This window comes from Lathamus discolor, chromosome 6, assembly GCF_037157495.1.
Source record: "Lathamus discolor isolate bLatDis1 chromosome 6, bLatDis1.hap1, whole genome shotgun sequence".
Lineage (NCBI taxonomy): Eukaryota > Metazoa > Chordata > Aves > Psittaciformes > Psittacidae > Lathamus > Lathamus discolor.
Window position 1 is genome coordinate 3948637 of NC_088889.1, and position 25449 is coordinate 3974085.

Here is a 25449-nt window from a genome sequence, read left to right on the forward strand (position 1 = left end):
TTGCTGTGTGGATCCAGAGTTTACTGTGGATCTTCTGGTTCAGCTCCAGCCTTGCGTTGCTGACAGGTGCTGTATGACAGGACCAGCTCCTGTCCTCATTGTGGGCATGGCCCCTGCCTTGTGTGGCGATGTTGGTCTGACAGGCAGCATCTTTCTTCAGCAGCTTGGAAGCTGGTCCTGCTTCTGGTCCTGCTGCTCCATCATCCAGGCTGAGAATGGGAGTGGGGGCCGTGACTAAATCAGAAGGGCACAGGCACTCCTTGTCCCACGGTGACAAACCCCTATCCAGGTGAAGGAGGCTCTTCCTCAGTGTATCCTCCTCTGGTGCTTGGATGGCTGTTTTCTCCTCAGATCCACGTGGGCTCTGTGGCTCCTGCTGTCCTGCTTTGTGCTGTCCCATGGCACTGGCACTGCCTGGGGCCCTGGGCTCCCCAACTCTGCTCTCCTTTGGTAGCTTTGGGTCCAGGGGACCAAGCAGCGGTGGAGGGCACGGCATCTGCAGTGCCTGGGACTTGGTGTGTTTTGGGTCCCCCCCGTAGCCTTCGCACTTCCTTCTGTTTTTATGCACGGTAGGGTTTGCCTTGGCCTGCACTGGGGGGCACAGCTCGTGCCGCAGCGGGGGCTGGCTCTGTCCCTGCAGGATGAACTTGGGCAGGACACGGTGGCAGCCCTGCTGCTGTGCTGCTTGCTCCTGGGACTGCTGCACCGGCACGGGCAGGGCCCCCAGCCATATCTCCAGGGCTTTCCCAGCCACGTGCATCTTCAGGGCTGAAGAGACTCTGCCAGCACACGTGTGTTCGAAGAAGCAAACAGGCCTCACCTCCATAGGGGCTCTTCCATCTCGAGGCAGGAGCGTCGCTGTCAAGTTCTCGGGGTCACTGATGCTCTCGGGGTAACTGGGGGAGCCGCAGCAGCTCAGCTGGCCCTGCTCCACCAGCTCCTCCAGGTCCTGCCATAGCGCCTGCCATGTGCCAGCATCCAGAGCAGCTGCAGCTCCTCTCCCAGCCCACGCTGACAGCACCAGCTCCTGCAGCTCCTGCACAGCCTTGATGCAGTCTGTGCAGCTGGGGCTGCAGCGCCAGGGCCCACACAGGGGGGACACAGCATTACCTGCAAGCCAGGGAGGGGTTCCTGAGTGTCAGGGGGCTGGAACCAACCCGGGACCTTACACCCAGCCTGCTCCACATGGGGCTGGGCTCCTCTGTTGGAGCTGCCAGGGACATACATGGCTCTGCTGTCCGAAATCGCCTCCATCTCCGGTGTTGCTTGCCCTGGCCATCAGCCTGTGGGCATAGCAGTGTGGCACAGTCACGCTCCTGGGGACAGCCACCACCGGTGCTCGGACAAAGTGGGCCCCATGGCCACAAGCGACCCCGTCGGCGACAGCTGATGGCAAGGAGGGTGGCCCCAGCAGCCAGGATCAGGATGCCGAAGCCCAGAAGAAAGCTGCTGTTGCTCACGTGCACTGCCCGTGACAACCACATTGGGAGCTGTGGAACAGTGGCACGTGTTGCTGTGAAGTCAGTGGCTGCTGCTCGGAACAGCCCAGTGATGTTACAGCCCGCATTATTCTAGTGTTCAGCCCTGCTGTGGGTACCAGCCACCAGTGCAGCCACAAGGAGCAGGACCCCCAGCACTGTGGGCATCCTGCTGCTGCTTCTTCACGAGCCTTAAATATCCTTGTGAAGATACGGGTCTTGAAACTGGAATTAAATCATGGGTCAAAGAGGACGGCCATCCTTGAGGTCAGTGTCTACTCGTGTGTGATTCCCCTGAGACACCTCAGTTTTACCACCTTCTCTTAGCAGAACCATAAAAATACATATCCTTAACACATAGCATAGCCATCCAGGGGTATGTGGCAGTCTGTATTGCTGTCACAATGGAGGTTGTGCTCAGGATGGCAGTTGTCAGGGGTGGGGTATTAGTGTTCAATTTCCTGTAATCAGTTTGTAGGATCCCAGACTGGTTTGAGTTGAAAGGGACCTTCAAGCTCATCCAGTTCCAGCCCTCATCTCAATCTCCCCTTTGGCAGCAGAGGGCCCCGATCCTCTCCCTGAGCTGCTGCTCACGCTCTGGGGGTGCAGCCAGATGGGGTCCCTGCTTTGGGGGTTGTCCTGGGTTCAGCAGTAGCAGTTATTTTTTCTCCTTCTTAGTAGCTAGTGCAGTGCTGTGTTTTGATCTTTTGGCCTGGGAACAGTGCTGATAACGCCGATGTTTTCAGTTGCTGCTCAAATGTTTGGTCTGGCCAAGGACTTTCTGAGCGTCATGCTCTGCCAGAGAGGAGGGAAAGCTGGGAGGAAGCAGAGACAGGACACCTGACCCAAACTGACCAAAGAGGTATTCCATACCACAGCACGGCATGCCCAGGATGTAACAGGGAGTTTACCTGGAAGGGCTAGCTCTCTGCAGGGTTGGACGAGGTATCGGTCGGTGCTCAGCTGGGGGGAGTGGGGCGACTTATCAGTCGGCTGGTGTTGAGGTGTTGTATTCTTTGCTCTTGTTATTTCCTTTAGCATTATTATTATTGGTGGTAGCAGCAGTGATTTCTGTTATACCTTAGTCACTAAACTGTTCTTATCTCAACCCGTGGGAGTTGCATTCTTTTAGAGTAGAGGGAGGGAAAGAAGCCGGGGGGAGTGAGTGGACAAGCTGTGTGGATCGGTTTAAACCACGACAGGGGTGCTTTCATCCTGGTCCCCAGGTCCCCATCCCCATGAGGGGGTCCCTGCTTTGGGTGAGTGCTCCCATCCTGTTCCCCTCCACCCCAGGAATGGGTCCCTACCTTGGGGGGGGTTCTCCCACCAACCTCATGAGGGTGTCCCTGCTGTAGGACTTGTCCCCCTGCCCAGGATGGGGTCCCTGCTTTTGGGATGCTTTCATCCTGGTCCCCAGGTCCCCATCCCCGTAAGAGGGTCCCTGCTGTAGGATTCGTTCCTCCCCATCCTCTCCCCATACCCCCAGTTGAGGTCCCTGCTTTGGGGGTTATCCTCACCATTATCCTGCCCCATCCCAGAGGTTATCCCCCTTCAGGAACACACTGAACCCATCCCCCCATCAGGTGCGGTCTCTGTGCCACCGTATCCCGTGTCCCCACTGGCAGTGAACCTTGCCCTGCCTCAGCCCCTTGGACTCTGAGCTGCAGCTGCCAGGGATCCATCACCACCACCACCACCACCACGCTGCCCTATGGAGGTGAGCCCAGGGCAGGGGGGTGATGAGCCCCCCACCCCTTTTACACCACTATGGGGTCCCTGTGTTATCCCTTTGTGTCACCCCTTTGTGCCCCCAGGGCCCCAAGAAGCTGGTGAACTGTAAGGCAAGTAAGTGCCTCCCCACCACGAGCCAGCATCCCCCGGCACGGCTCTGAGCTCCCTGTCCCGTTCCATAGGGTACATCTGGAAGGGGATGCTCACTGGTGTGGTGGCTGGAGCCATCTTCACCTCTCCGGCTGTGGGCAGCATCCTGGCGGCCATCCGGGCAGTGACACAGGCTGGGGCAGGTAGGGATTAGCTTCCAACCCGAACCAGTCCATGATTCCATGGTTCCATAACTCCATGGTTCCATGGTTCCACGATTCCGTGGTTCCATAATTCCATGACTGAGGGGTGTGGAGACCCTGTCCCCTAGGAGGGAACAACTGAGCTCATGGTTCCCCTTTTCCCAAGAAGGGAGGTCCCAATGAAGACCCCACTCTCTGGGCTACCCCCCTCCCCATAACCCCTGCCCCACTGCCCTCAGCACCCACCTTGGCCACCCCAAGCACCCGTATGGCCACAATCCCCATCTTCAGCTCACTGAGCCCATCCTGCGCATCTGGGCTTCACCCCCTGCACCCATCCCATGTCCCACCGCAGCCGGGACCCTCCTCATCGTCAAGAACTACACCAGGAACCAGCTCAACTTCGGGCTGGCGCTGGAGCAGGCGCGGGCAGAGGGGGCCAGCATGCGCATGGTGGTGGTGGGGGACGACAGCGCCTTCACCACGCTGAAGAAAGCCGGGCGCCGCGGGCTCTGCAGCACCGTCCTCATCCATAAGGTTCATGGGGTGCTCCTGGTGGCCAGGATCGCATCAGATCCCAATGGGAATGTGGGATCTGGGGGTGGGGGGTTGGTCCTCAGCCATTGTGCTCTTTGCAGGTCGCAGGAGCTCTGGCTGAGGCAGGAGCAAGCTTGGATGAGATTGTGGAGAAGGTGTCAGTAGCTGCCAAAGGCTTGGGTAGGTGCAGGGGACCCTTTGGTGCTCCTTAGGGGGATGCTGAGCCTCATCCCTGGCAAACCACAGCCCCCCATCAGCCCCACATAACCTGTCACATCCCTCCCCACGCAGGTACCGTGGGGCTCAGCCTGTCTCCATGCAGCGTTCCTGGCTCCAAACCCACTTTCCAGCTGGCTGCTGATGAGATGGAGCTGCGCCTGGGTGAGAATGTGCCCCCCATGTCCCCCTCTCTATGTCCCAGTGCCACCAATTCCCCATGGGACAGGCATCCCTTGGTGCTGGAGGTGGCCACAGCATGGGCTGATGCCGCCCTATCTCCGCAGGGATCCATGGCGAGGCAGGAGTGCGCAGGATGAAGGTGAGCGGGGTCCTGTTGGGTTCCCACCAATGCTCTCCAGACCCCCCTCCCCACTCTTCCCTCAATGTCCCCCCTTTGTCCCCCTATTATCTCCCTAGATGCTGACAGCGGATGAGGCGGTGGAGATGATGCTGGCCCACATGACAGACCCCTCCAATGCCTCCCACCTCCCCCTGAGCCCCGGTGAGCCCCCCTTCACCCTCCAAACACCCCCCAGACCCCATAGGCAGGGTCTCATTCTGCTCCTCCCCTGCAGGAGCCTCTGTGGTGCTGGTGGTGAACAACCTGGGTGGTTTGTCCTGCCTGGAGCTGGGCATCGTGGCTGGGGCTGCTGTGCTCTGCCTGGGTGAGTGCTGGGGGCTCCATCCCCCTGCTCTGCTCCTGCTGCTGCTCATGGCCCTCCCTCCATGGCCGCAGAGAGACGAGGGATCAGCATCGCCAGGGCACTGGTGGGCTCCTTCATGACGGCGCTGGAGATGGCCGGAGTGTCCCTCACCCTCATGCTGGTGGAGGAGGAGCTGGTGGGGCTCATTGGTGAGTGCCTGCTGCTGGGGCTGCCCCCAGGTGATGGGGATGCTCAGGACCCTGAGCATCCGGTGTTGTCCTGGGGGGCCAGCACTCACCTCCTGCCTCTCCAGATGCCAAGACCACGGCCATGGCATGGCCCAACCTGGCCACGGCGCCTGTAACGAGCCAGAGACAGGAGCTGCTGGCACCAAAGGAGGGAGCAGGAACCACGCGGCATGAGACCAGCTCAGGTGGGGCAGCACCAGGGAGCTCGAACCCCTTTGGAACCATCATCTGCCCATGCCTTGGTTTCCCTGTGTCCACCCAGGGATGAGCAGGGCAATGCCTCCTCCTCGCAGGGCCCGGTGCAGCGCGGGTGCAGAGGGTGCTGGAGCTGGTGTGCAGCACCCTGCTCGGCATGCAGGATAGGCTCAACGAGCTGGACTGTCAGGCAGGAGATGGGGACTGTGGCCACACACACGCTCAGGCTGCTTGAGGTGGGTGCTGGGGGATGTGGGGCAGGGAGTTATGAAGAGGGGGCACCCCAGGGATCACCTCCTGGGAGCAGGGTCTCCCCTGGGACATCCCTTTTTGGGGAGCAGGGAACGCTGAGCTGCTGAGTTCTGCCTTCCCAGGGGCCAGGGTACCTGAATCATGGAGTCATGGAATGGTTTGGGATGGAAGGGAGCTTAAAGCTCATCCAGTGCCATGGGCAGGGACCCCTTCCACTGGAGCAGCTTGCTCCAAGCCCCTGTGTCCAACCTGGCCTTGAGCACTGCCAGGGATGGGGCAGCCACAGCTTCTCTGGGCACCCTGTGCCAGCGCCTCAGCACCCTCACAGGGAAGAGCTTCTGCCTAAGAGCTCAGCTCAGTCTCCCCTCGGGCAGGTTCAAGCCATTCCCCATGGCCTGTCCCTACAGGCACTTGTCCAAAGCCCCTCTCCAGGTTTCCTGCAGCCCCTTTAGGCACTGGCGCTGCTCTAAGGTCTCCCCTTCAGGAGCCTTCTCTTGTCCAGGCTGCCCCAGCCCAGCTCTCTCAGCCTGGCTCCAGAGCAGAGCTGCTCCAGCCCTTGCAGCAGCTCCGTGGCCTCATCCATTTTTCTTTATCTCAACTGAAATGTACCCCAAGTGACCCAAAGGACATTTCAGTATTTCAACATTTCTCTCTCATGCAAAGGAAGATCTCAGAAGTAGGAATTCACCATTAAAAAGAAATATCATTGTCTGAGTCTTAAATTGGAATTAGATACTGCAGATGCAGATGATGCAGGTATTTCTTCCATACAGAAGATAGACAGATATGGACATACAGATATGGACACGAAGCTGGTGCTGTTTCCACTCAGCTCTTTTCATACAGTGTTTCCAGGGCTTTCCCTGTGCCCTGGGCAGATCAAATATCTTGAATCAGTGCTGCAGCACAAGCAAGGACAGTGGAGATGTGGGATGTGAATATCTCACCCACCAGTAACTGGGTGCTCAGCTCCTCCTGTACTGAAAGGTTATATACAAGCAGATCCTGAGGACAATTTATGACCCCTAAGATGAGTTTCTAAGACGGATGTGATTGTTTGGCTTCTGAGAGGGCTTGTTTCTTTCCTTCATTATAAAGGGAACCAAGACAACTAGATCAGATCAAGCCACCTAATATTTAAATAGCTTAACCTCAGAGAGATAAATCCTCTCCACTGAGTTTGGAATGAGCTTGGGTGTACAGGTCTCAGGCAACACTTGTACACGCTTATGGGCAGATGGCACCAACTTTTCACACTCATCCTCTCTATTTTCTTCCCTTTAAAGTTATCTTTTTCTCTATCGAGACACCTTGACCCACTCAGGCTCCAGAATGAGATGCTGCAGTGGGATGCCTCAAATAAGGTGGGATGAATCCAATCCTAAATCAGTGTAGCACAAGGAAACTTCCAGTGTTCTACTGATGGCAGACACTGAACTGATGGATTTGGTGACATAACTGCTATTGTTGTAAAGGATCAAGTTTGCTGAAGGAGTACAGAACCCTCATTACTGCAAGGTGGGAATGTCAGTTGTTAAAAACACATCGCAGAAGACCCTTTCTTCTTCAGTCGTTTTCCCAAGCACTGTTGTTATCTCCCCAGATAAGAGCGCTGGATTGTGTCACTTCTTCCTCTATATATCGTCCCTTGTATTATTTTAGTAACTCGCTTGTGTGAGAGAATTATGGCTTTGTCACAGCCTTTTATGTCTAAAGAAAATCCTACAATCAGCATCTCCACGGTCTCTTAACTGTGAGCATCAGTACCAGTGTACGCAGTTACACTGTGTATATGCACTTCTGCCATCTGATGGCTAAGCTCAGCAATAGCACGTCTAAAAGAGAGAAAATGCTTTTACTGGATTTGTTTCTTTAAAAGTTATGATCGCACATGAGTGAAACTGTTTAGAAGCTTTCAGTGTTTCAGCATTTATTTTTAACATTACCAATAAACCGGATCTTCTTGATTTGAGGGCTCATATTTTGTAGATACTTTGTGGTATTGTTTCATGCTGCTGGTTGTTGGTAATATATTATCTTGTGTTATATCCATTTAATGCTATACCATTATACACTAATGTGACGACAGAAAGATATTAGACATACTCTGTTCAAATAGCTGAGTGTGATTCTAGCAGGTTGCTCCAAGCCCCTGTGTCCAACCTGGCCTTGAGCACTGCCAGGAATAGGGCAGCCACAGCTTCTCTGGGCACCCTGTGCCAGCGCCTCAGCACCCTCACAGGGAAGAGCTTCTGCTTAAAAGCTCATCTCAGTCTCCCCTCGGGCAGGTTAAAGCCATTCCCCCTGGCCTATCACTGCTTGATGGCAGGGTGTGTTTGCAAGCTGAGGTCATGGTGAGCTGGAGTTGCTCTGGGCTGTGTAGGCTGGAGAGCATGGAGATTCCCAGGTGTTACAGACAGCCTTAGGCAAAGAAATGAGGTGTAAGTGCCACTTGAACTGGTTCTGCTGATGGAAAGAAGATTCAGGTAAGTTATGACACAGATTGAGGAAGCAGAACTAGTGTATATGAATACCAACAAAGTGGAAAGTACTTACAGGAAAATGAGCTTTCCTGCTTTGTGATGGTAGGATTAGGTAAGTGTGTCGGCTATGCAAATGGTACTGATACTGGTCCTTCCACCCTCCCCAAATGCTATTAAACCTCTGAATTTTGGGGGAAGGGTTGAAATGGGAGGAGGGGGAAGAGTGCTGGGAGCTGTGACTGGCTTCTCAGATGGCTCTTTCTGCTATCTTCCTAGGAAGAGGTGCAAATGACAGGATTCTTCCCAAGGCAACTGAACTCTGGAGGTCAAGCAAAGTGCTGTCACCTTCCACATACCCCCTGACTTAGAATCATAGAGTAGTTAGGGTTGGAAAGGACCTTAAGATCATCCAGTTCCAACCCCCCTGCCATGGGCAGGGACACCTCACACTAAACCATGTCACCCAAGGCTCTGTGCAACCTGGCCCTGAACACTGCCAGAGATGGAGCATTCACAGCTTCCCTGGGCAACCCATTCCAGTGCCTCACCACCCTTACAGTAAAGAACTTCTTCCTTATATTCCATCTAAACTTCCCCTGTTTAAGTTTTAAGCCGTTAGCCCTCGTCCTATCACTACAGTCCCTAACGTCTGTCCCCAGGATGTGCTATAATGTAAGGAGAATCTGCTAGATGTTCTTTAAAACATGCTCTTTGCCTTTTTTTGTTTGTTTATTGCAGATATCGAACAAAACACTCCTGGAAATGAAATGCCATCTCATTCTCAAGAAGGACAATGAATAAAGGTCATGTACTGGTCAAGAAGAGGTTCTGTCCACTTCCCAGTTCCCAGCCCTTAGGGTTTGGTTGCTTTCGTAGGTGCTGTTGCTCAATCTTGATACCTAAGAGGAAGCAGAAGCAGACTGAAACCGAAAGAGACCTGAGTATGTTTGGGGCTGGTATGGGGAAAAGGGGTAGAACTGCATCTTAGCAATTGTTTCTGAAGGAAGGCACTGTTGAAGGACTTGGTACAAGAAGAGAAAGGTTTCCAGATGATCTAAACTAATGATGGTGTAACTTTCTCTTCCCATTCCTCAGTCTCTCCATGCACTGGTGTTTCTTATGCTGGATGTGGATGTAGAAACAGATCCTCAGTCCCCTTCCTCCTTCCTTTTCAGTCTCTTCAGTTTCCAGCTGTGTTCCTGGTTTGTCAGCTGTTCCTGTAGGCCTCTGTGTGGTTGTGTGACTGTGAAGTGACTATGGGCCAGTTTAGGTTGAAATAGCTTAGGTCCTACACCTGGGTCTGAGCAATCCCAGGCACAGCTACAGACTGGGCAAAGAAGAGATTCAGAGCAGCCCTGCAGAGAAGGACTTGGGGGTGCTGGTCAATGAGAAAATGAACCTAGGCCGGCAGTGTGCGCTCGCAGCCCAGAAAGCCAACCGTATTCTGGGCTGCATCAAAAGGAGCGTGACCAGCAGGGCGAAGGAGGTGATCCTGCCCCTCTACTCTGCTCTCCTGAGACCTCACCTGGAGCATTGTGTGCAGTTCTGGTGTCCTCAACATAAAAAGGACATGGAACTGCTGGAACAAGTCCAGAGGAGGCCACGAGGATGATCAGGGGACTGGAGCACCTCCTGTATGAAGACAGGCTGAGGAAGTTGGGGCTGTTCAGCCTGGAGAAGAGAAGGCTGCGTGGAGACCTCATAGCAGCCTTCCAGTATCTGAAAGGGGCCTATAGGGATGCTGGGGAGGGACTGTTCGTCAGGGACTGTAGTGACAGGACAAGGGGTAACAGGTTAAAACTTAAACAGGGGAAGTTTAGATTGGATATAAGGAGGAAATTCTTTCCTGTTAGGGTGGTGAGGCACTGGAATGGGTTGCCCAGGGGAGTTGTGAGTGCTCCATCCCTGGCGGTGTTCAAGGCCAGGTTGGATGAAGCCTTGGGTGGGATGGTTTAGTGTGAGGTGTCCCTGCCTATGGCAGGGGGGTTGGAACTAGATGATCTTGAGGTCCTTTCCAACCCTAACTATTCTATGATTCTATGATTCTATGAAATACTCATTTCTCCTGGACTGAGCCACTTCTGGATCAAGCTGCTGTCCTGGCCCCTGGAGTAGCGCAAGGAGGTGCTGAACCCTTCCCACATGATGCAGTTTCTGATGACACAAGGCACTGCAAGCAGGACTAAGGTGATGATGCAAGGGAAAAGGCTTTTCAGTAGAAAACACTGGATGTATGCCTTTACTAGATTTGTTCACCTCATTCATCTTGAAATGTTCACATTTACAGGGAGGCCTGATCATACTCTATGGCTGAACAGCAGGAGCAGCAAGTATTACTTGCCAACTGTTTGGACCAGTCACAACTGGTGGCAAAGAATATAAAGGGGCAGTTCTGGCTCATGGGTATCTTACTTCCAAAACTGTTTCTTAACAGGGCAGTGAGAGAGCCTTTTCCTTGTCTATGGATATGAACTGCCTGATCAAAGAGGAGTGTGATAAGAGTGGGAGTTAAATAACCACAAGGTTTGATGGCAAATCCATTTGACCCTTGCCTCTGGAAGTGAGGCACTCGGGATAACAAGTGAAGAAGGGCTGGGGTGCATACTCCTTGCTGGGCAAGGACCTGGGCTACACACAGCATATTCTACAGGGAAGATCTGTTACAGTGAGGCTACAGGAGCAGGGAAAGAAGTAGTAGGAATCACCTATGTCAGGCAGGCTTCACTGCTAGTTAAGCCTTACTGTGGCTTGGGATGGAGTTGCTTATAAATTCAAGGCCAGGCTGGATGAGGCTCGGAGCAACCTGCTCTAGTGGAAGGTGTCCCTGCCCATGGCAGGGGGTTGAAACTGGATGATCTTAAGGTCCCTTCCAGCACAAACCATTCCATGATTCCAGTAGAAGGCTTGTAGCTTTTCTGCATGGTCATGCTGAGCCAGTTCATACAGTTGAACTTCACTGACAAAAGTTTCCTGCCTTAAGTAACAGTGTTGCAATTCTGGCTTCTTTTTTTCATCCCAATCAGGAGTGATGTCTTACCCGGTGACCTTGGAAATTCTGTGTGGTTCAGCATCGGAGCCACACCCCCCAGCTTGTTGTTTCAGCTGATGTCAGCCTGTTGCTCAACCTGCACCTCCTGACTTCAGAAATGCTTTGTAAGAGAACTCATTGCAGACAATTCCTTTCTGGGCTTGCTTTAACATCTTCAAATTAGTCACAGGGTTTATAGCCCATGCAGTTTTGGGTACATATACCTTGGCCGTGCAGGTGTGAGGAATCCTCTGCTTTCAGGAAGGGTGTTTTCTAGCTCTCAAGTATAAACCATATACTGTGGTGTATATGGTATATATAGCTCTCACAGATCCGGCTGTTATTTGAAACAATTCGCTTCTTATTCCCCTCTCCTTCTGCTTCCCATTGCTACGGAGGTGGGCCACCACCCCTCAGCCCCAGCATGGAGGCATAACCTGAATGCTTGAGCTGATTGAGCAACCTGCTGTTCTCCCACCCTGTACCCAAGTCTGGAGCCTGTTAGATCAAGCCATTAGCAAAGCCAAGCCTAGAAACTGCCCAAAAAAAGGTTGATTTTTCATCTTCCTCCTTCTTCATGACCTGAGCTGGCCTGCAGAGACCCTGATGAACACTGAAGCTAGTGTGGGGTAAGCAGGGTGGCTGGAGACAAGGAAAAGAGGCAAATAAGGTGCGTGTAGGTCTCTGTGTGTGAGGGTTGCAGTCTCCCCTTTCTGACAGCCTTAAGCTGTGTGAATGTTTCAGCTGCATGCTGTAGCTTTACTCCAAGTTTACTCCTTTCCTTCACAATGGCTTCTAGAATCAACCAAGAGCACTGAACAGAAAGCAGGGAGCTCAGCCTGTGCTAAACAAGTGTGGAGGGGAAATCTTGTGTTTTTCTTGTTGAGATGGAAAGTTCCTGATTTGAGTGGTTTCAGTCTTGGTCATCACTGCCTATTTAGACAGGTCTGGGGCAGTGTGGCCATGCATGACTGAGCAAGCCTGCTCATAACATAGAGCAACTGAGTGGAAGAACTGATTCCTTAGACCAGACAGAGCATTCCTCTGGTTGTCTTGAACCTAAAATGGAGCTGGCTGCTATCCTAGAAAAATCTGGGAGTGCTGCAGACTGTCATCTTTTGCTACTGATAATAGCAGCTTTTAGCAGGAGTATCTTTCCAGCTGACCAAAACCACAGGGCAGCATTAGTGCATGGCCAAGGTTTAAGAGGCCAATGGTTTAGGGGTTCTTCCTGTTTCAGCAAAGTATCTGCTATGGTCTGAAATAGCAAGATGTGATTAAGGCATTTATATACCTCTCTCTGTAGCATACATACCCCTATAGCTGTCCTTCTGTGTTATCTGGCTGCCTGCATGGAGTGGGTGGTCTCTTCTGTAACTGCTTTATTGGTTGGTGGAATGCTGTTATCTGTGGGCATGGCCCAACATCTGCTGAGTTGAAGACAACATACATGGTCTTCATATCTGATCCTATGTGTTAATACCAAGGTCAGGTCTTGCCCCTGCGGACCATCTTCCACACGTATTTCTCTCTGTCCATTTTCATTGCTCCACAGGCAGCACATGTAGGAGCAGATGCAGCATCAACATGAATTTAACCCTGCTGCCAAGAGGCTGGATGTGGTTTAGGAAGAAACTACACCCAGCAGGAAAGGGGTGTGTGTGTGTGGGTGTGGGTGTGTGTGTGTAGCCTGTGGAGTTGGGGCTGCATCTCAGCTGCATAAACCACACGGGTGTATTCAGTGTCCGTTTGCACCACAGCAGGACCCAGCTTTTCCCACAGAGAAAACTCCCTCTGCTTTCAACCTCACCAACCTATGCTTTACCTCTGTAGAGAACATGCCTCTGGTTCTTCTAAACCACTAAAATAATCTAATCTCTTTGCTTCCTCTAAATAAGCCATGAAATAAGTTCCTGGAGAGACCTGTTCAACAGCAGCAGTGTGGAGGTGCCTTCCCCATCAGCATATCCTGCCTGAGAGAGATCATGCCATGGGCCAGTGCTTGTTTTTCTGGTGGAGCTGGTGCTTTTATCGGGCTGGTGCATGTTCCTTAAGCTGGTGTTTGTTCTTTAAGCTGGTGTTTAACTGCCAGTTCCATGTAAAAGCTTGTTTCTTCTCATCATGCTTGAAAGCATTTGCCTGCCTGCCCATTTTTTGGTGGCTAAATATAATAGCAACCACCACCTACTCTGGGAGGCTTAATGCTGTAGAATGTCTGTTCCAACTTGATGCTGCACAAACTGCCAAAGTGGCATCTTGGGGATGAGCAATAATTACACATATGAGCATGCGATGGCAGATGGAGAGCCAGGTTTCTAGACACAATCATGGGATAGGGAAGCTTTGAAAGCTTCGTGGTTCCATCTCAAATAGTCTGTATTGCTGCTTTACTTTCCCCACCAATCCCTGTCTTCTTGCTAACCAAGTGCAGGGCCACCACTTATTCTTGCTTGATAATCCTACAACGTGCTGTGGCACTGTGCTGGGAGCCTTTGGGATAGAGGGGATAGATACCTGTTTGAACCTTGTCCAAGGAGGTGAGCCTGCCCCTCTAATCTTCTCTCATGAGACCTCACTTACAGCCCTGCATGCAGTTCTGGTGTCCTCAACATACAAAGGACACGGAGCTGTTGGAGCAAGTCCAGAGGAGGCCACGAGGATGCTCAGGGGCTGGAGCAGCTCCTGTATGGAGCCAGGCTGAGAACAATGGGGCTGTTCAACCTGGAGAAGTTGTGTGGAGACCTAAAAGCAGCTTCCAGTGTCTGAAGGGGGCTACAAGGATGCTGGAGAGGGACTCTGCATCAGGGACCGGAGTGACAGAACAAGGGGTGATGGGTTCATACTGAAACAGGGGAAGTTCAGGTTGGAGATAAGGCAGAAGTTCCTTCTTGTGAGGGTGGTGAGGCCCTGGCACAGGGTGCCCAGAGAAGCTGTGGCTGCCCCATCCCTGGCAGTGTTCAGGGCCAGGTTGTATAGGGCTTGGAGCAAGCTGCTCCAGTGGAAGGTGTCCCCACCCATGGCAGGGGGTTGTAACTTGATGATCTTAAGGTCCCTTCCAACCCAAACCATTCTATGATTCTGTGAAAAATTACATTTTGGCTGTGTATCCTGCTTGGAATGGAACTGCCCAATCATTCATGAAGGCCTGAACACCTACCAGTGTTTTGCAGGAGAATTCATGATAGGAAGGAGGTGATTTGTGGTGTATTGAGAAATTTCCCTGTGGTTGTTGACTTTAGCTGGGTGGTTCTGTTTGCAAGCACGGGGGTTTTTCCCAGCTTTTTAATATCTGCGGAAAAAAATAAGTACAACAGAAACAGGAATGGGAATGATGCCACCCCCTTGTTTTTAAGACTCTAAATCTGAGAGGGGAAGGAAACGGGTCACACTACAAGAGGCTGATGACACTATAGCAAATGCTGTGGACTGTGGAATGTCAATGCTGAACTAACTGTGGCTTTTCCAGCTTAACAAAGCTGTCTTGTGAAAGCTATGGTATGTTCACCTACTGCACAGCTGTCACTGGATCAGAGCTTTGCAATCACAGAGAGCAGAGTTAGGCTTGAAACTGGATTAAATGGGGCTGATACATGCTAGTAAATTCACCAAGTTCTCCTAGCCATGCCAGGGAAATGGAGTTATTGCATTAACATGGTTCTTCCTCACTCTCACCTCTAAGAACATTTTTTAGAGGCATGTTAAAGAAGAAAGCTTGAATTCAAAGTGTATGCTGAACAAATCATCTCCTGCAGCACCTCAGACACACTGTGTGCAAAATGTTCCTCAGAGAACTGGAACACAGCTTAGAAACTGCTTGTCTGTCTGAGTTCTATTTTACTTCTGTACAAACTCCTGCAGCACAGACACTTAGAGATTATTGTGTCTTCAGGGCTTACTTCCTTTAGCAGAACAGCTCAGTTTTCTAAGCATGTTTCTTAGAGCAACTTCAAGGATCCTTTGTTTTTCCTAGGACTGTGTTTCCAGGAACCAGCAGTTCTGTGTAACCCAGGCATTTGTATTCTGTGCTGTAAGTACCCAGTGCAAACCTATTGCCTAAACCCTGCATTTCCCTCATCTAGAAATCCAGGCACTGAAATGACTATAAAATGTTTTGTCCCAGGAGCTAGAGGGGGAATTTGCAGTTAACGGTAGCTCCATTTTCACGGTATCTTAAAGCACAAGTGGAACGCAGATGTTTGTAACAAACTGGCTTTCGAAGCTCACAGTTGAGATCGGTGTCAAGTTTCCAGACACATGACCAACCTCGGAGCCAAGTTTAGGGTTGCTTTTGTGTTTGCATAAAGTCTGTGAGCTGAATTACACTGCGGTTTGTGGGTGGAATGGGAGGTCTCCATAGCAAATATTTGACTGGATGTACAGTTTATCTTATTTACAGGACTTTGAGCTTTGCAAAAAGGTTACTATATATTTGTTGATATAATACTCGAGGCATATCCAGCTTTTTCTTGCTCACTGGATGTGGAACAGTTGCTGTTTAACTCAGATCTGTTATTATTCCAACCGTAAAACTAGCAATGGCAAAACCCAAGCATTTTAAAGCTCGAGGAGAACCATTTCTATGGATGATAAATAAAACTAGTGCATTCCTGAGCATTGCCCAACTGCAGCAAGCTCTCTCTGCTCATATAAAGGGAGCCCTCTTGTTGAAGGTCCAGCTGGCTGCCCAAGTCACATGCTAAGTTTTAGTTCAAGGATGATCTCAGCAAAAATCCAGCTTGTGTTTTTCACAGAATCAGACTCAATGAGGTTGGAAAAGACCTTTAAGATCATCAGGTCCAAACTCAGAATTTACTTTGGGCAAATACTGTTCAGTATTTGTTTTAAAGTCATGTTTTCAGCTCACAGTAAGATCACTGCTGTCATTTGGAAAGATAGGCACAGGTAGAATGATTCTAAAGTGAGTGTAAGAATCATGGAAACTTCCCCTTTTTAATAGCATACCCTACACTGTACCCATGTCAGATGCTCTTGTTACATGGTGCTGCGCATAGCCCTGTCTGTGGAAACTCGCTGTAACCACGTGTCTTCACCTCTTAAATCCCAGTCCAGGCTCCCAAACTAACTACTTATACTTGGCTGAAGCAGGGACTTTCACAGACAGATGGATGCATACAGCATGTGAAGGGAGGGGATTCTCCCCCTCTACTCTCTGAGACCCCACCTGGAGTACTGCATGCAGCTCTGGGGGCAACAACACAAGTGCGACTTGGAGCTGTTGGAGTGAGTCTAGAGAAGGCCATGGAGATCCTGCGAGGGCTGGAGCAGCTCTGCTCTGGAGCCAGGCTGAGAGAGCTGGGCTGGGGCAGCCTGGACAAGAGAAGGCTCCTGAAGGGGAGACCTTAGAGCAGCGCCAGTGCCTAAAGGGGCTGCAGGAAACCTGGAGAGGGGCTTTGGACAAGTGCCTGTAGGGACAGGCCATGGGGAATGGCTTGAACCTGCCCGAGGGGAGACTGAGATGAGCTCTTAGGCAGAAGCTCTTCCCTGGGAGGGTGCTGAGGCGCTGGCACAGGGTGCCCAGAGAAGCTGTGGCTGCCCCATCCCTGGCAGTGCTCAAGGCCAGGTTGGACACAGGGGCTTGGAGCAAGCTGCTCCAGTGGAAGGGGTCCCTGCCCGTGGCAGGGGTTGGAGCTGGATGAGCTTTAAGGTCCCTTCCAACACAAACCAGTCTGCGATTCTGATAAACACACCCATGCTGCATGCTACTCTGCTGAGATACTGAGATACATACTGAGGTGTGTACAAGCAGAATCTTGGTGGATTTTTCTGCATCTAGGTATACCTTGTCCACTGTCCACCGGTTCCCTGACTTAATCATCTTTTATATATAGATGGAAACATTCATCAGAGAAGCTGTGATGATTTTTGCACATTCCAGTTGTCCCCTCCAGCTGTCCTGTGAGGAACTAAGCATTACTGTCCCTAAATTGGCTGGTGTTGGGGTCTGTGCTCTGTAAGTTGTAAACAAGAGAGCTTGCTCCATTGTCTCTAACAGGATCTTGTCCAAGGGAAAACAGAGATTGTCTTCAACAATTTGAAGCTTGTGTAGGCAGACAATACTCTGACTTTTGCCTGTGGGCAGCATGAAGGATGCCTCTACTTCAGACCAAGCAGCTGAGAGCCAACATAAGTTCAAAGCACTGCTGTGTGTGCAGCTGAGAGCATGGATCAGTCCCTGAGCAGCTGTGAGCTGGTATGTGAAAGTGTACTGAAAGAAGAATTTGAATTACCAGGCTCTTTTTCCTATCTATTGGATTTCAATGAGAAAGGCCAGGATCTTCCCTCTAATTCGAATAGTTTAATAAAAAACAGTCAGGCATGCAATTAACTATTACCTACTGAAAATAATATGATAGTAGTGTGTGAAGTGTTATAAGGTGCAACAAATGAGCTTGCCATTAATGTGAATGTCATTTGACGAGCTGTCCAGCCTGAGTGTGGTAATGCTGTTAGCAGCCTTCTTCCTAAGAATACTTATAAAGGCATGAAAAGCACCATGAGATAAAAGGTGGCTTAAACCAAACCATAAGAAAACAGCATGAAATAAAGTCAGAATTAAAGCACAATGTGACAGTAGTTTGAGAGAGTTGAGTTGCACAGTTGACAGAAAAGGTCTGGCTATGGCTGAACTTAAACTTGTAAGACCAGCACGCTGAGAACTCTTCACTTTGGTCACAAAAATACCATGACACATGGCTGCACAACCCAGTGTTTCCTCTTCCGGCCACATAAATCTGCTGTCATCAAAGATAATGTGCATTGTGCAACTTGCAGCTGATCCAGAAAGCAGAATATAGGACTTCCCTAATCTTACTGACGGGTGGCACAGCTTGTCAAAGCTACAGAGGAAATATCCCTATTATTAATGCAATTTCTGTTCTTTTGCGTACAAACTGTGCCATTGCACAGCCTTATCATAAAACAGTTTGTAGGTTCAAGGTTACTCTTTCTGGAATACTGAGATGTTCTCTGCAGTGAACCACCAATATCACAGAATCAACCAGGATGGAAAAACCTTTAAGATCATGAAGTTCAACTGTTATCTCAGAATTGCAGAGGCCACCACTAAAACATGTCAATAAGGGCCTTGTTTACATGGTTTAACACTTCCGTGGACAGTGATTCCACCACTGCCCTGGCAGCCTCTTCCAATGCCTGACCACCCTTTTGGGAAGGAATTGTTCCTAATCTCCAGTCTCAGCCTCCCCTGGTGCAGCTTGAGGCCATTTCCTCTTGTCCCATCCCTCATTCCTTGGGAGCAGAGCCCAGCCCCTCCTGGCTCCATCCTCCTGTCAGGCAGTTGTAGGGAGCGCTCAGATCCCCCCTGAACCACCTTTTCTCCAGACTGAACCCCCCAGGTCCCTCAGCCATTCCCATCACACTTGGGCTCCAGGCCCTGCACCAGCTCCATTGCCCTTCTCTGGCCCCGCTCCAGCACCTCAAGGCCTCTCTTGGAGTGAGGGGCCCAGAACTGAACACAGGATTCGAGGTGCAACCTCACCGGTGCCCACCACAGTGGCACAATCCCTGCCCTGGCCCTGCTGCCGCACTGGTGCTGGTGCAGGCCAGGATGCTGGGGGCTTCTTGGCTGCCTGGGCACAAGCTGCTCATGTTCAGCTCCATCAGTCAGCACCCCCAAGTCCTTTTCCATGGGCAGCTTTCCAGCCACTCTTCCCCCAGCCTGTGTGTATATATATACACACATATGTATATACAAACATATACATAAAAGAGTGTCAGGTTAAGCACGAGTCTGTGCTTCGGGAGTACAACTCCGAGCTTCTGGCAAGCCTTTGCAGCCAAACACAAGGTTGGTTTGAAGTACCTGCAAGCTGGTAGACATACTACAGTATGAAAACTGTAATGCAAGTCCGCCCAGCCATTAAGACATTTTATCTTTACATAAGCATTTGTGTGGGAGGAGAACAGGAGATTTCAAATGTACCTGGCAGCCCGAAGCGATAGGTATGCCCCAAGTTAACATATAGATCTTAATTACTTCTGATGGTTAACTGACAGAAGCAACTGGAAACAGGAAGGCAAATGAAACCATTGCCTGCTGGTTCCTTCAGGCGTTCAGAGAACCTTGAGAAGTGCTGTTTTGCTGACACAAGCCTTGTGCTGCCCTTCACACGCAGACAGACGCCTGTGCAGTCACGCATAGGACACCATGCACTGCAAGGAAGGTTCAAACACCCAGAATACCTTAAAGGAGGAACTGGTTACAGGAAACTCAATTTAATCCAAGTGTATAGGCTCAGTAACTTGTACTATTTCAACATGAACGCTGGCTTAGTAAAAGCTAAGACTTTGTGAGCCTGATGTTATGGGATGATCTTGGTTTAAGTAGGATGTTTCTAGCTCTCAAGGTTCCACTTATAGAATCATAGAGTCAGCTCGGCTGGAAAAGACTTTTAAGATCAGTAAGTCCAACCATTGTCCCAGGACTCCCAAATTCAAATAAGCTACTTGAAATTTCAGGAAAATAATCCAGTGTTTATTGAAAATAAACCACACAAACTCGAGTGCCTGCAGTGGTAATAAAAGTGGCTGAAATAATCATTATCAGAAGGTTCATTTTTTTTCCATTTGACCTTTATCAATTACTTATTTGGTTACTTGGCTGTTCAGCCTGGAGAAGAGAATGCTCCTTAAGGGGAGACCTCAGAGCAGCTCCCAGTGCCTAAAGGGACTACAGGAAACATGGAGAGGGGCTTGGGACAAGGGCCTGTAGGGACAGGCCAAGGGGAATGGCTTGAACCTGCCTGAGGGGAGACTGAGCTGAGCTCTTAGGCAGAAGCTCTTCCCTGGGAGGGTGCTGAGGCGCTGGCGCCCAGAGGAGCTGTGGCTGCCCCATCCCTGGCAGTGCTCAAGGCCAGGCTGGACACAGGGGCTTGGAGCAAGCTGCTCCAGTGGAAGGGGTCCCTGCCCGTGGCAGGGGTTGGGACTTGATGAGCTTTAAGGCCCCTTCCAACACAAACCACTCTGATGATGCATGGCATTGTTTGAACTCACTATAACCTTCCATGCCAAACCTCCCCATCAGGCCAACAGCTTCTCTGAAGGCACGAAACGCTGCTTTCCCACCAGCCTTTGTGCCTGCGGTGCTGCTCACACCCATGGCGCTCCTCCCCACGGCCACCAGCCAACCCCACGTAACATGGCCGCAGGGCGCACCTCGGGGCGAGGCCTGCTCCCTCAGGTGGGGCCCGAGCCCCGGGCTGTGGTGCACAGACACGCCGGCCTCCTCGTTCAGGCCGAGATGGGGGTCAGCTACACCGGCGGGGTTTGCAGGCCGGGGACGCGGCGCCGGCCGGAGGCCGCGGTAGCGAGCGCTGGAAAGAGCTGAGTCACGCTGGGCCAGCAGAAGAGAGGCGGCAGGGCGGAGCGTGGCCGTGCGCGATGACGGCAGCGCCGCTACAAAAGCGTCGTCGCGGCGCTGCGGGCCCTCAGAGCTCGTCGGCGAGGCAGAGCGGAGCGGGTTCCTGCTTCAACAGTGCTTGGACGGAACCGGCCGCGCTCGGGCCCGCCGCCACCGCTAACCGCCTCCATCGCCCCGCCGGATTTCACCGACACACATCCCACGGAAAGGCAGCGCCATGGCAGCTCCCCCTTCTCAGGTGCGTCAGAACTACCACCAGGACTGCGAAGCCGCCATCAACCGCCAGATCAACCTGGAGCTCTACGCCTCCTATGTGTACCTCAGCATGGTGAGTGGATCCGCGGAGAGGAGCTCGGCCGGGGTGGGGTTAAATGGAGAGGGGAGGTTAATGGAAAGAGGAGGGTTTCGGGCCTACTCGAGCGTCTCTGGTAGCGGTGCGGGGGGCTTAGGCCAGGCCCGGTGCGGCTTCTCCCCCGAGGGACCGAGCCCACCCTGTGCTTAGGCCCCGGGGGGGGGAGAAACATCGCAACCTCAGTGCGATGCCTTCTGGGGAAGGGGACGGGTATGGGGGAAGGGATCAAGGCCGCGGCTGTGGGCTTGCAGACCCCTGGCGCTGCCCGCTCTACCTCAGGGTGCAGCCTGGGGCCCTTCACGGGGCCCCGGTTGGCCGGTGGGGAGCGGGGTTCCAAGTGCCGGGTGGTGCCTGCGGGCGCAGCCGCGCTCCTCCTCCCCCCATCGCCTGAGGGGCGTTCTCAGCCTTCCCTGGGGGTGGGGCGGCCGCTTGTTTCCAATAGGTGAGGCCTTTATCTCGATGGCGGGCCGCAGTTACACGTTAACCGCGCTCCGTCCGTTGCCCTTGACTTGTTATCAGCGCAGCTCAGCAGCTTCCAAGCGGCTCTGCCCTTGGGGCTGGGCTGGATAGCAGGAGTTGAGTAACGAAGCGATTGGCACCTTTCCCACAGGCGTTCTTGTCTCTTGAGGCGAAGTTTTTTGTAGTCCATAGCTTTTTGAAATGAATTAATAGGCATCCGGGGCTTCCTTGGCTCTGTGCTCACATGCTTCACGTGGTGTGAGATTCTCGTTTTAACCGTAGCAGAGATGAGTAACTTTGGTGCAACCAGAAGCTCTGACCTCTGTGCAGCAATCCTGGTGCTTTAGATGTTCAGGTAACTTGAGACTTTCTGGTGACACGGTAGTATATTGTGGTGTGGAGTTGTAGGGCTTCACAGCTTGCTTCTCTGTCACCATGAGGGTCTGAACCTCATGAGTTGAATGTAATTACGTTGGTGGATGATAGTAGTTCACAAGCACCAGTGTGTTTCCTCCAACCTCCCAGGCAAGCTTCTGGTTTAAGAGCAAAGATTTCTGCAGCAGTTTGGTTAAATAACTGGCATCTGATACAAAGCTTCCCATTGAACTCTGCCTAATGGCTCTGACCAAAGAACAAGACAAGCAGTGTGATGTCTTGTAACTGCTTTTACAGGTTTTTGGCTTTCAGAAAAAAGCAGTCTTGTACTTGCTGTTGAGTATGCATTTTTAGTTCCTTTTGTCTTTTAGACGTGTGTTTTTTTCCCCCAAAAAAATAGGAATTGTACTTCATAATCTAATCCCTGATAAGCCTGCATAGCCACAGGAGTTTTATTGCAAAATTACCTTGAACTTGGTCACCTTTATCTGGTATTGCAAGTCAGAGCATCAACTTGTGATTATTGTAAACAAACTCAGGCAAACAAAAAGAGCAGGAACATTTTTCCTCCTTGAAAAAGGCTTTTCAAGTCTGCTGTATCTAAGGCATTTGAGTGATCCTCAGAACAGTAATCTGTGGGGTGCAAAGTTTTTTGTATCTTCAGAACTGAACCAGAAACAACATTTATTTGTGTTCATGGTAGGCATACAAGTTAAGATTTAATCCTGGTTAGGAGAATGTAACCTTCCCCCTAAGGGAAGAGTTTTGCCAGGCTGCCTTGATGTCAGTGCTGCTGCTGGCCTTGGACTCCAGCCACCCTGAAAGCAGGGCTGATAGGGGACAGATCTGAAGTTGCAGTATGGATTTGACTTTGTGTGGCTGCTGGAGTGAGGCTTGAGAGCTTGACTTTATGAATTCCTATTTTTCAGTCCTACTACTTCGACCGGGATGATGTGGCTCTGAAAAACTTTGCCAAGTATTTCCTGCATCAGTCCCATGAGGAACGTGAGCATGCTGAGAAACTGATGAAGCTACAGAATCAGAGGGGTGGGCGCATCTTCTTGCAGGACATCAAGGTAAGGAGTGGAGCTATGGGTTGTCCTGCCTAATGCAGAATTAGGCTTGTGGCCTGTCTCCATGACGGAAGGGGATTAGTTTCCCTGTGAGTCCTCTTCCAGAAGCAGCTGACTGTACCTAAACATACTGAATTGCTGTGATCTGTGTGGCAGTCAGCCCAAAATCTAGAGGTGGCTAGTAAGTTGATAATTGACTGACTGGCCAATAAAAGGTACTTGTGTAAGAAGGGGATGCCTGGCCCTAGGTGGTTTGCTGTGAGGTGAGGGTAACCAGAGCACAACTGGTTCACCTACCTTAGATTTAGTGGTGTTGGCTGTGCTTGTTTTATAGAGAACTCAATTGCTTTGTCATAGAAACATAAAATGTCAAGTTTGCCATTGCTTCTTAAGCTCACTGCAAGGTTTTACGAAGTTACTTTAATCAGATAATTTGGAAGAGCAGAAAGCAAGCAGTGTTGTAAAGCAAGTTTAGTGGCTTTTTTAACTCTTCATGGGGAAAACGGCAAACAAAGCGAGTGATAGGCTTGTGAGAAGGATTCCCTTGCTTTACTAGTGAGTGCTTGGAAACACCAGACTACTAGGCAGTTCAGAGCTGAAAGTTAGACTTGCTTGCCCTGGTGACTTAATTGCTTTGTTTCTGTGACTGTGGCTGCTGGCTAGTTACATAGGCAGATGTTTAAGCCATTATATTTAACAGGAGGAGGAAAGCAGTAGGTCTGTTAGCTGTCTTGCCTCCTAGAAGAGAACCTGGGGAATGGGAACGGGTCTGGGACATGCAGTCCTGTTCTGAGTGTGCACTGTGTGCCTGTCAAGATACCTAAATGCCTGAACTTGCTCTAAACAGGATTTGAGATTGATCTGAAAGACTTTCCTCCCTACTGGTCTGTGGGTACTTAAGAGAAATTATGGTCATGTGCTTTCCCCTTCTAGAAGCCAGATCGTGATGACTGGGAGAATGGACTGACTGCAATGGAATGTGCCCTGCACCTGGAGAAGAATGTGAACCAGTCACTGTTGGAGCTGCACAAGCTGGCAACTGAAAAGAATGATCCACATGTAAGTGGATGCTGAAGCTGAGAATGGAGCTCTGCAATTGTTTGTCTGATAGTGTGGGTATGGGGGCAAGTTTTGTCCCCCTGATGTTACTGAAGGTGGAAAAAGTATGTGAACTGGTGATATAGCCTTTCCAAAGGGAAACGCTGAGGTGTTGGCTTGTACCTTGACCATTTGGTGTAGGATTGTTGCAGTCTCCTTCCTGGAGCACTGCTTGCAGTGTGTTAGGGTGCCTGAAGCACACCTTACAGAACAGTGGATGCATAGCTTTGTGCAAGCCCTTCTGTCGCTCTCAGAACAGAGAGCACTTGTATGAACAGCATCTTGAAGAGGAGGAATATATAAAGCTCTACAAAAAAAGTCTTGCTTTTGTGGGGGTTGAGTTCTGGCTTTAAATCAGTGGATGCCTGTATAGGCTTTCTGTCATAAGGCTTTTTTGCCATCAAATTTGGAGCTGCTTCTTCCAAATGCTAAAAAGTCCTGACACTTCAGAACACAGTGCCTGAAAACACAGCTTTCTTCACAGATAAAAGTTACTGGCAAGGCTAAACTGAGGCTTCTTGGTATCAGGAAGGGATTTGTCATAGTATTCTTAGGAGTGTCCTGCCTAAGCTTTTTAGGGACTTTTAAAAAAGAAATAACATAGCGGAACCATTCTACGTATGTAAATCCTCATGTGATGAGTTCAAGTGCTGTGCAGTCGGGGTCTCTAAATCTGTTTACTAACTTTGCTATTGCTTCCCATGGTGGGGGGCTTCCTGAGCTGATGTACTGCAGAGTTCTGGAGCAAGTGTGCTAGCTAACCCTGCACACTTGGTTTGGTCTTGTTCTGTCATTGCCAAGGCACAACTAAAGGCTGCAGCTTTCAAATTGCCATTCTGTCTCTGTAGAGAGGATGGGTAGGATTTCAGATCCTGCTGCAGCACGATAAGCTGTTCCCAGGCCTAAATTCTAACTCTTTTCTGTCTCCCTTTCAGTTGTGTGACTTCATTGAGACTCATTACCTGGATGAGCAGGTCAAAGCCATCAAGGAGCTGGGTGACCATGTGACCAATCTGAGGAAGATGGGGGCACCAAAGTATGGCATGGCGGAGTACCTCTTTGACAAGCACACCCTTGGGGACAGTGACCATGACAGTTGAAGTCATGCCAAGAGCCACCCTCTGGGTTTCAGTGGGACTCCTACTTCACTGTCCAGCCGTGCATGCATTTCCAGCTATCTAGATAAACAGTTCTTATACTCTGTACCAAATATCACCCCTCTTTTCTCTTGTGTTTTGTGTATCGCCCTCCATCCAATAAAATGACTTGGTTCAAGTTGGATTTTGCTGTTTCTCTTGGTAGCAAGAGGCCTGCACTCGTAGGACTGTGCTTTGTAATTTCTTTCGTGACAGTTGGCTTAAGCTGGTCATGAAGGAATCAGAATCATAGAACAGTTAAGGCTGGGAAGGACCTTATCATTTAGTTTCAACTCCCTGCCACAGACAGGGATGCCTCACCCTAGACCATATCACCCAAAGCTCCATCTAACCTGATGCTGGATACTGCCAGGGATGGAGCATGCATGGAATAATATATTCCTTCCTACTTTCTTACCTCTTATTAGAGGGATCAGGTTTTACTTGC

General features: G+C 50.7%; 2 protein-coding genes across 17 annotated transcripts; both read left to right on the forward strand.

Moving 5' to 3' along the window:
• Nucleotides 1–1701: 1701 nt before the first annotated feature.
• Nucleotides 1702–19729, forward strand: LOC136017051 (triokinase/FMN cyclase-like). 16 transcript variants are annotated; one of them, XR_010613814.1, is made up of 15 exons: nucleotides 1702–1745; nucleotides 2225–2340; nucleotides 3392–3502; nucleotides 3858–4039; nucleotides 4141–4219; nucleotides 4331–4420; nucleotides 4543–4577; nucleotides 4676–4760; nucleotides 4834–4923; nucleotides 4995–5111; nucleotides 5216–5335; nucleotides 5444–5581; nucleotides 8819–9021; nucleotides 13007–17024; nucleotides 17122–19729. XR_010613814.1 is itself a non-coding variant. In XM_065684977.1 (14 exons), the coding sequence occupies exons 2-13, from the start codon at nucleotides 3190–3192 to the stop codon at nucleotides 5578–5580; spliced, it is 1083 nt and encodes a 360-aa protein (XP_065541049.1). In that variant the 5' UTR covers nucleotides 2267–2340; nucleotides 3062–3189; the 3' UTR covers nucleotide 5581; nucleotides 6884–7564. The 16 variants fall into 16 exon arrangements, 9 of the variants coding, with proteins under 9 accessions (XP_065541045.1, XP_065541049.1, XP_065541046.1 ...); XR_010613812.1 differs by having other exon boundaries at nucleotides 13007–16349; nucleotides 16958–19729; XR_010613811.1 differs by having other exon boundaries at nucleotides 13007–15135; nucleotides 15229–19729.
• Nucleotides 19730–20564: 835 nt separating this feature from the next.
• On the forward strand, nucleotides 20565–25140 carry FTH1 (ferritin heavy chain 1). The gene is made up of 4 exons (XM_065686586.1): nucleotides 20565–20836; nucleotides 22624–22770; nucleotides 23701–23826; nucleotides 24801–25140. The coding sequence occupies exons 1-4, from the start codon at nucleotides 20726–20728 to the stop codon at nucleotides 24963–24965; spliced, it is 549 nt and encodes a 182-aa protein (XP_065542658.1). The 5' UTR covers nucleotides 20565–20725; the 3' UTR covers nucleotides 24966–25140.
• The last annotated feature ends 309 nt before the right edge of the window (nucleotides 25141–25449 follow it).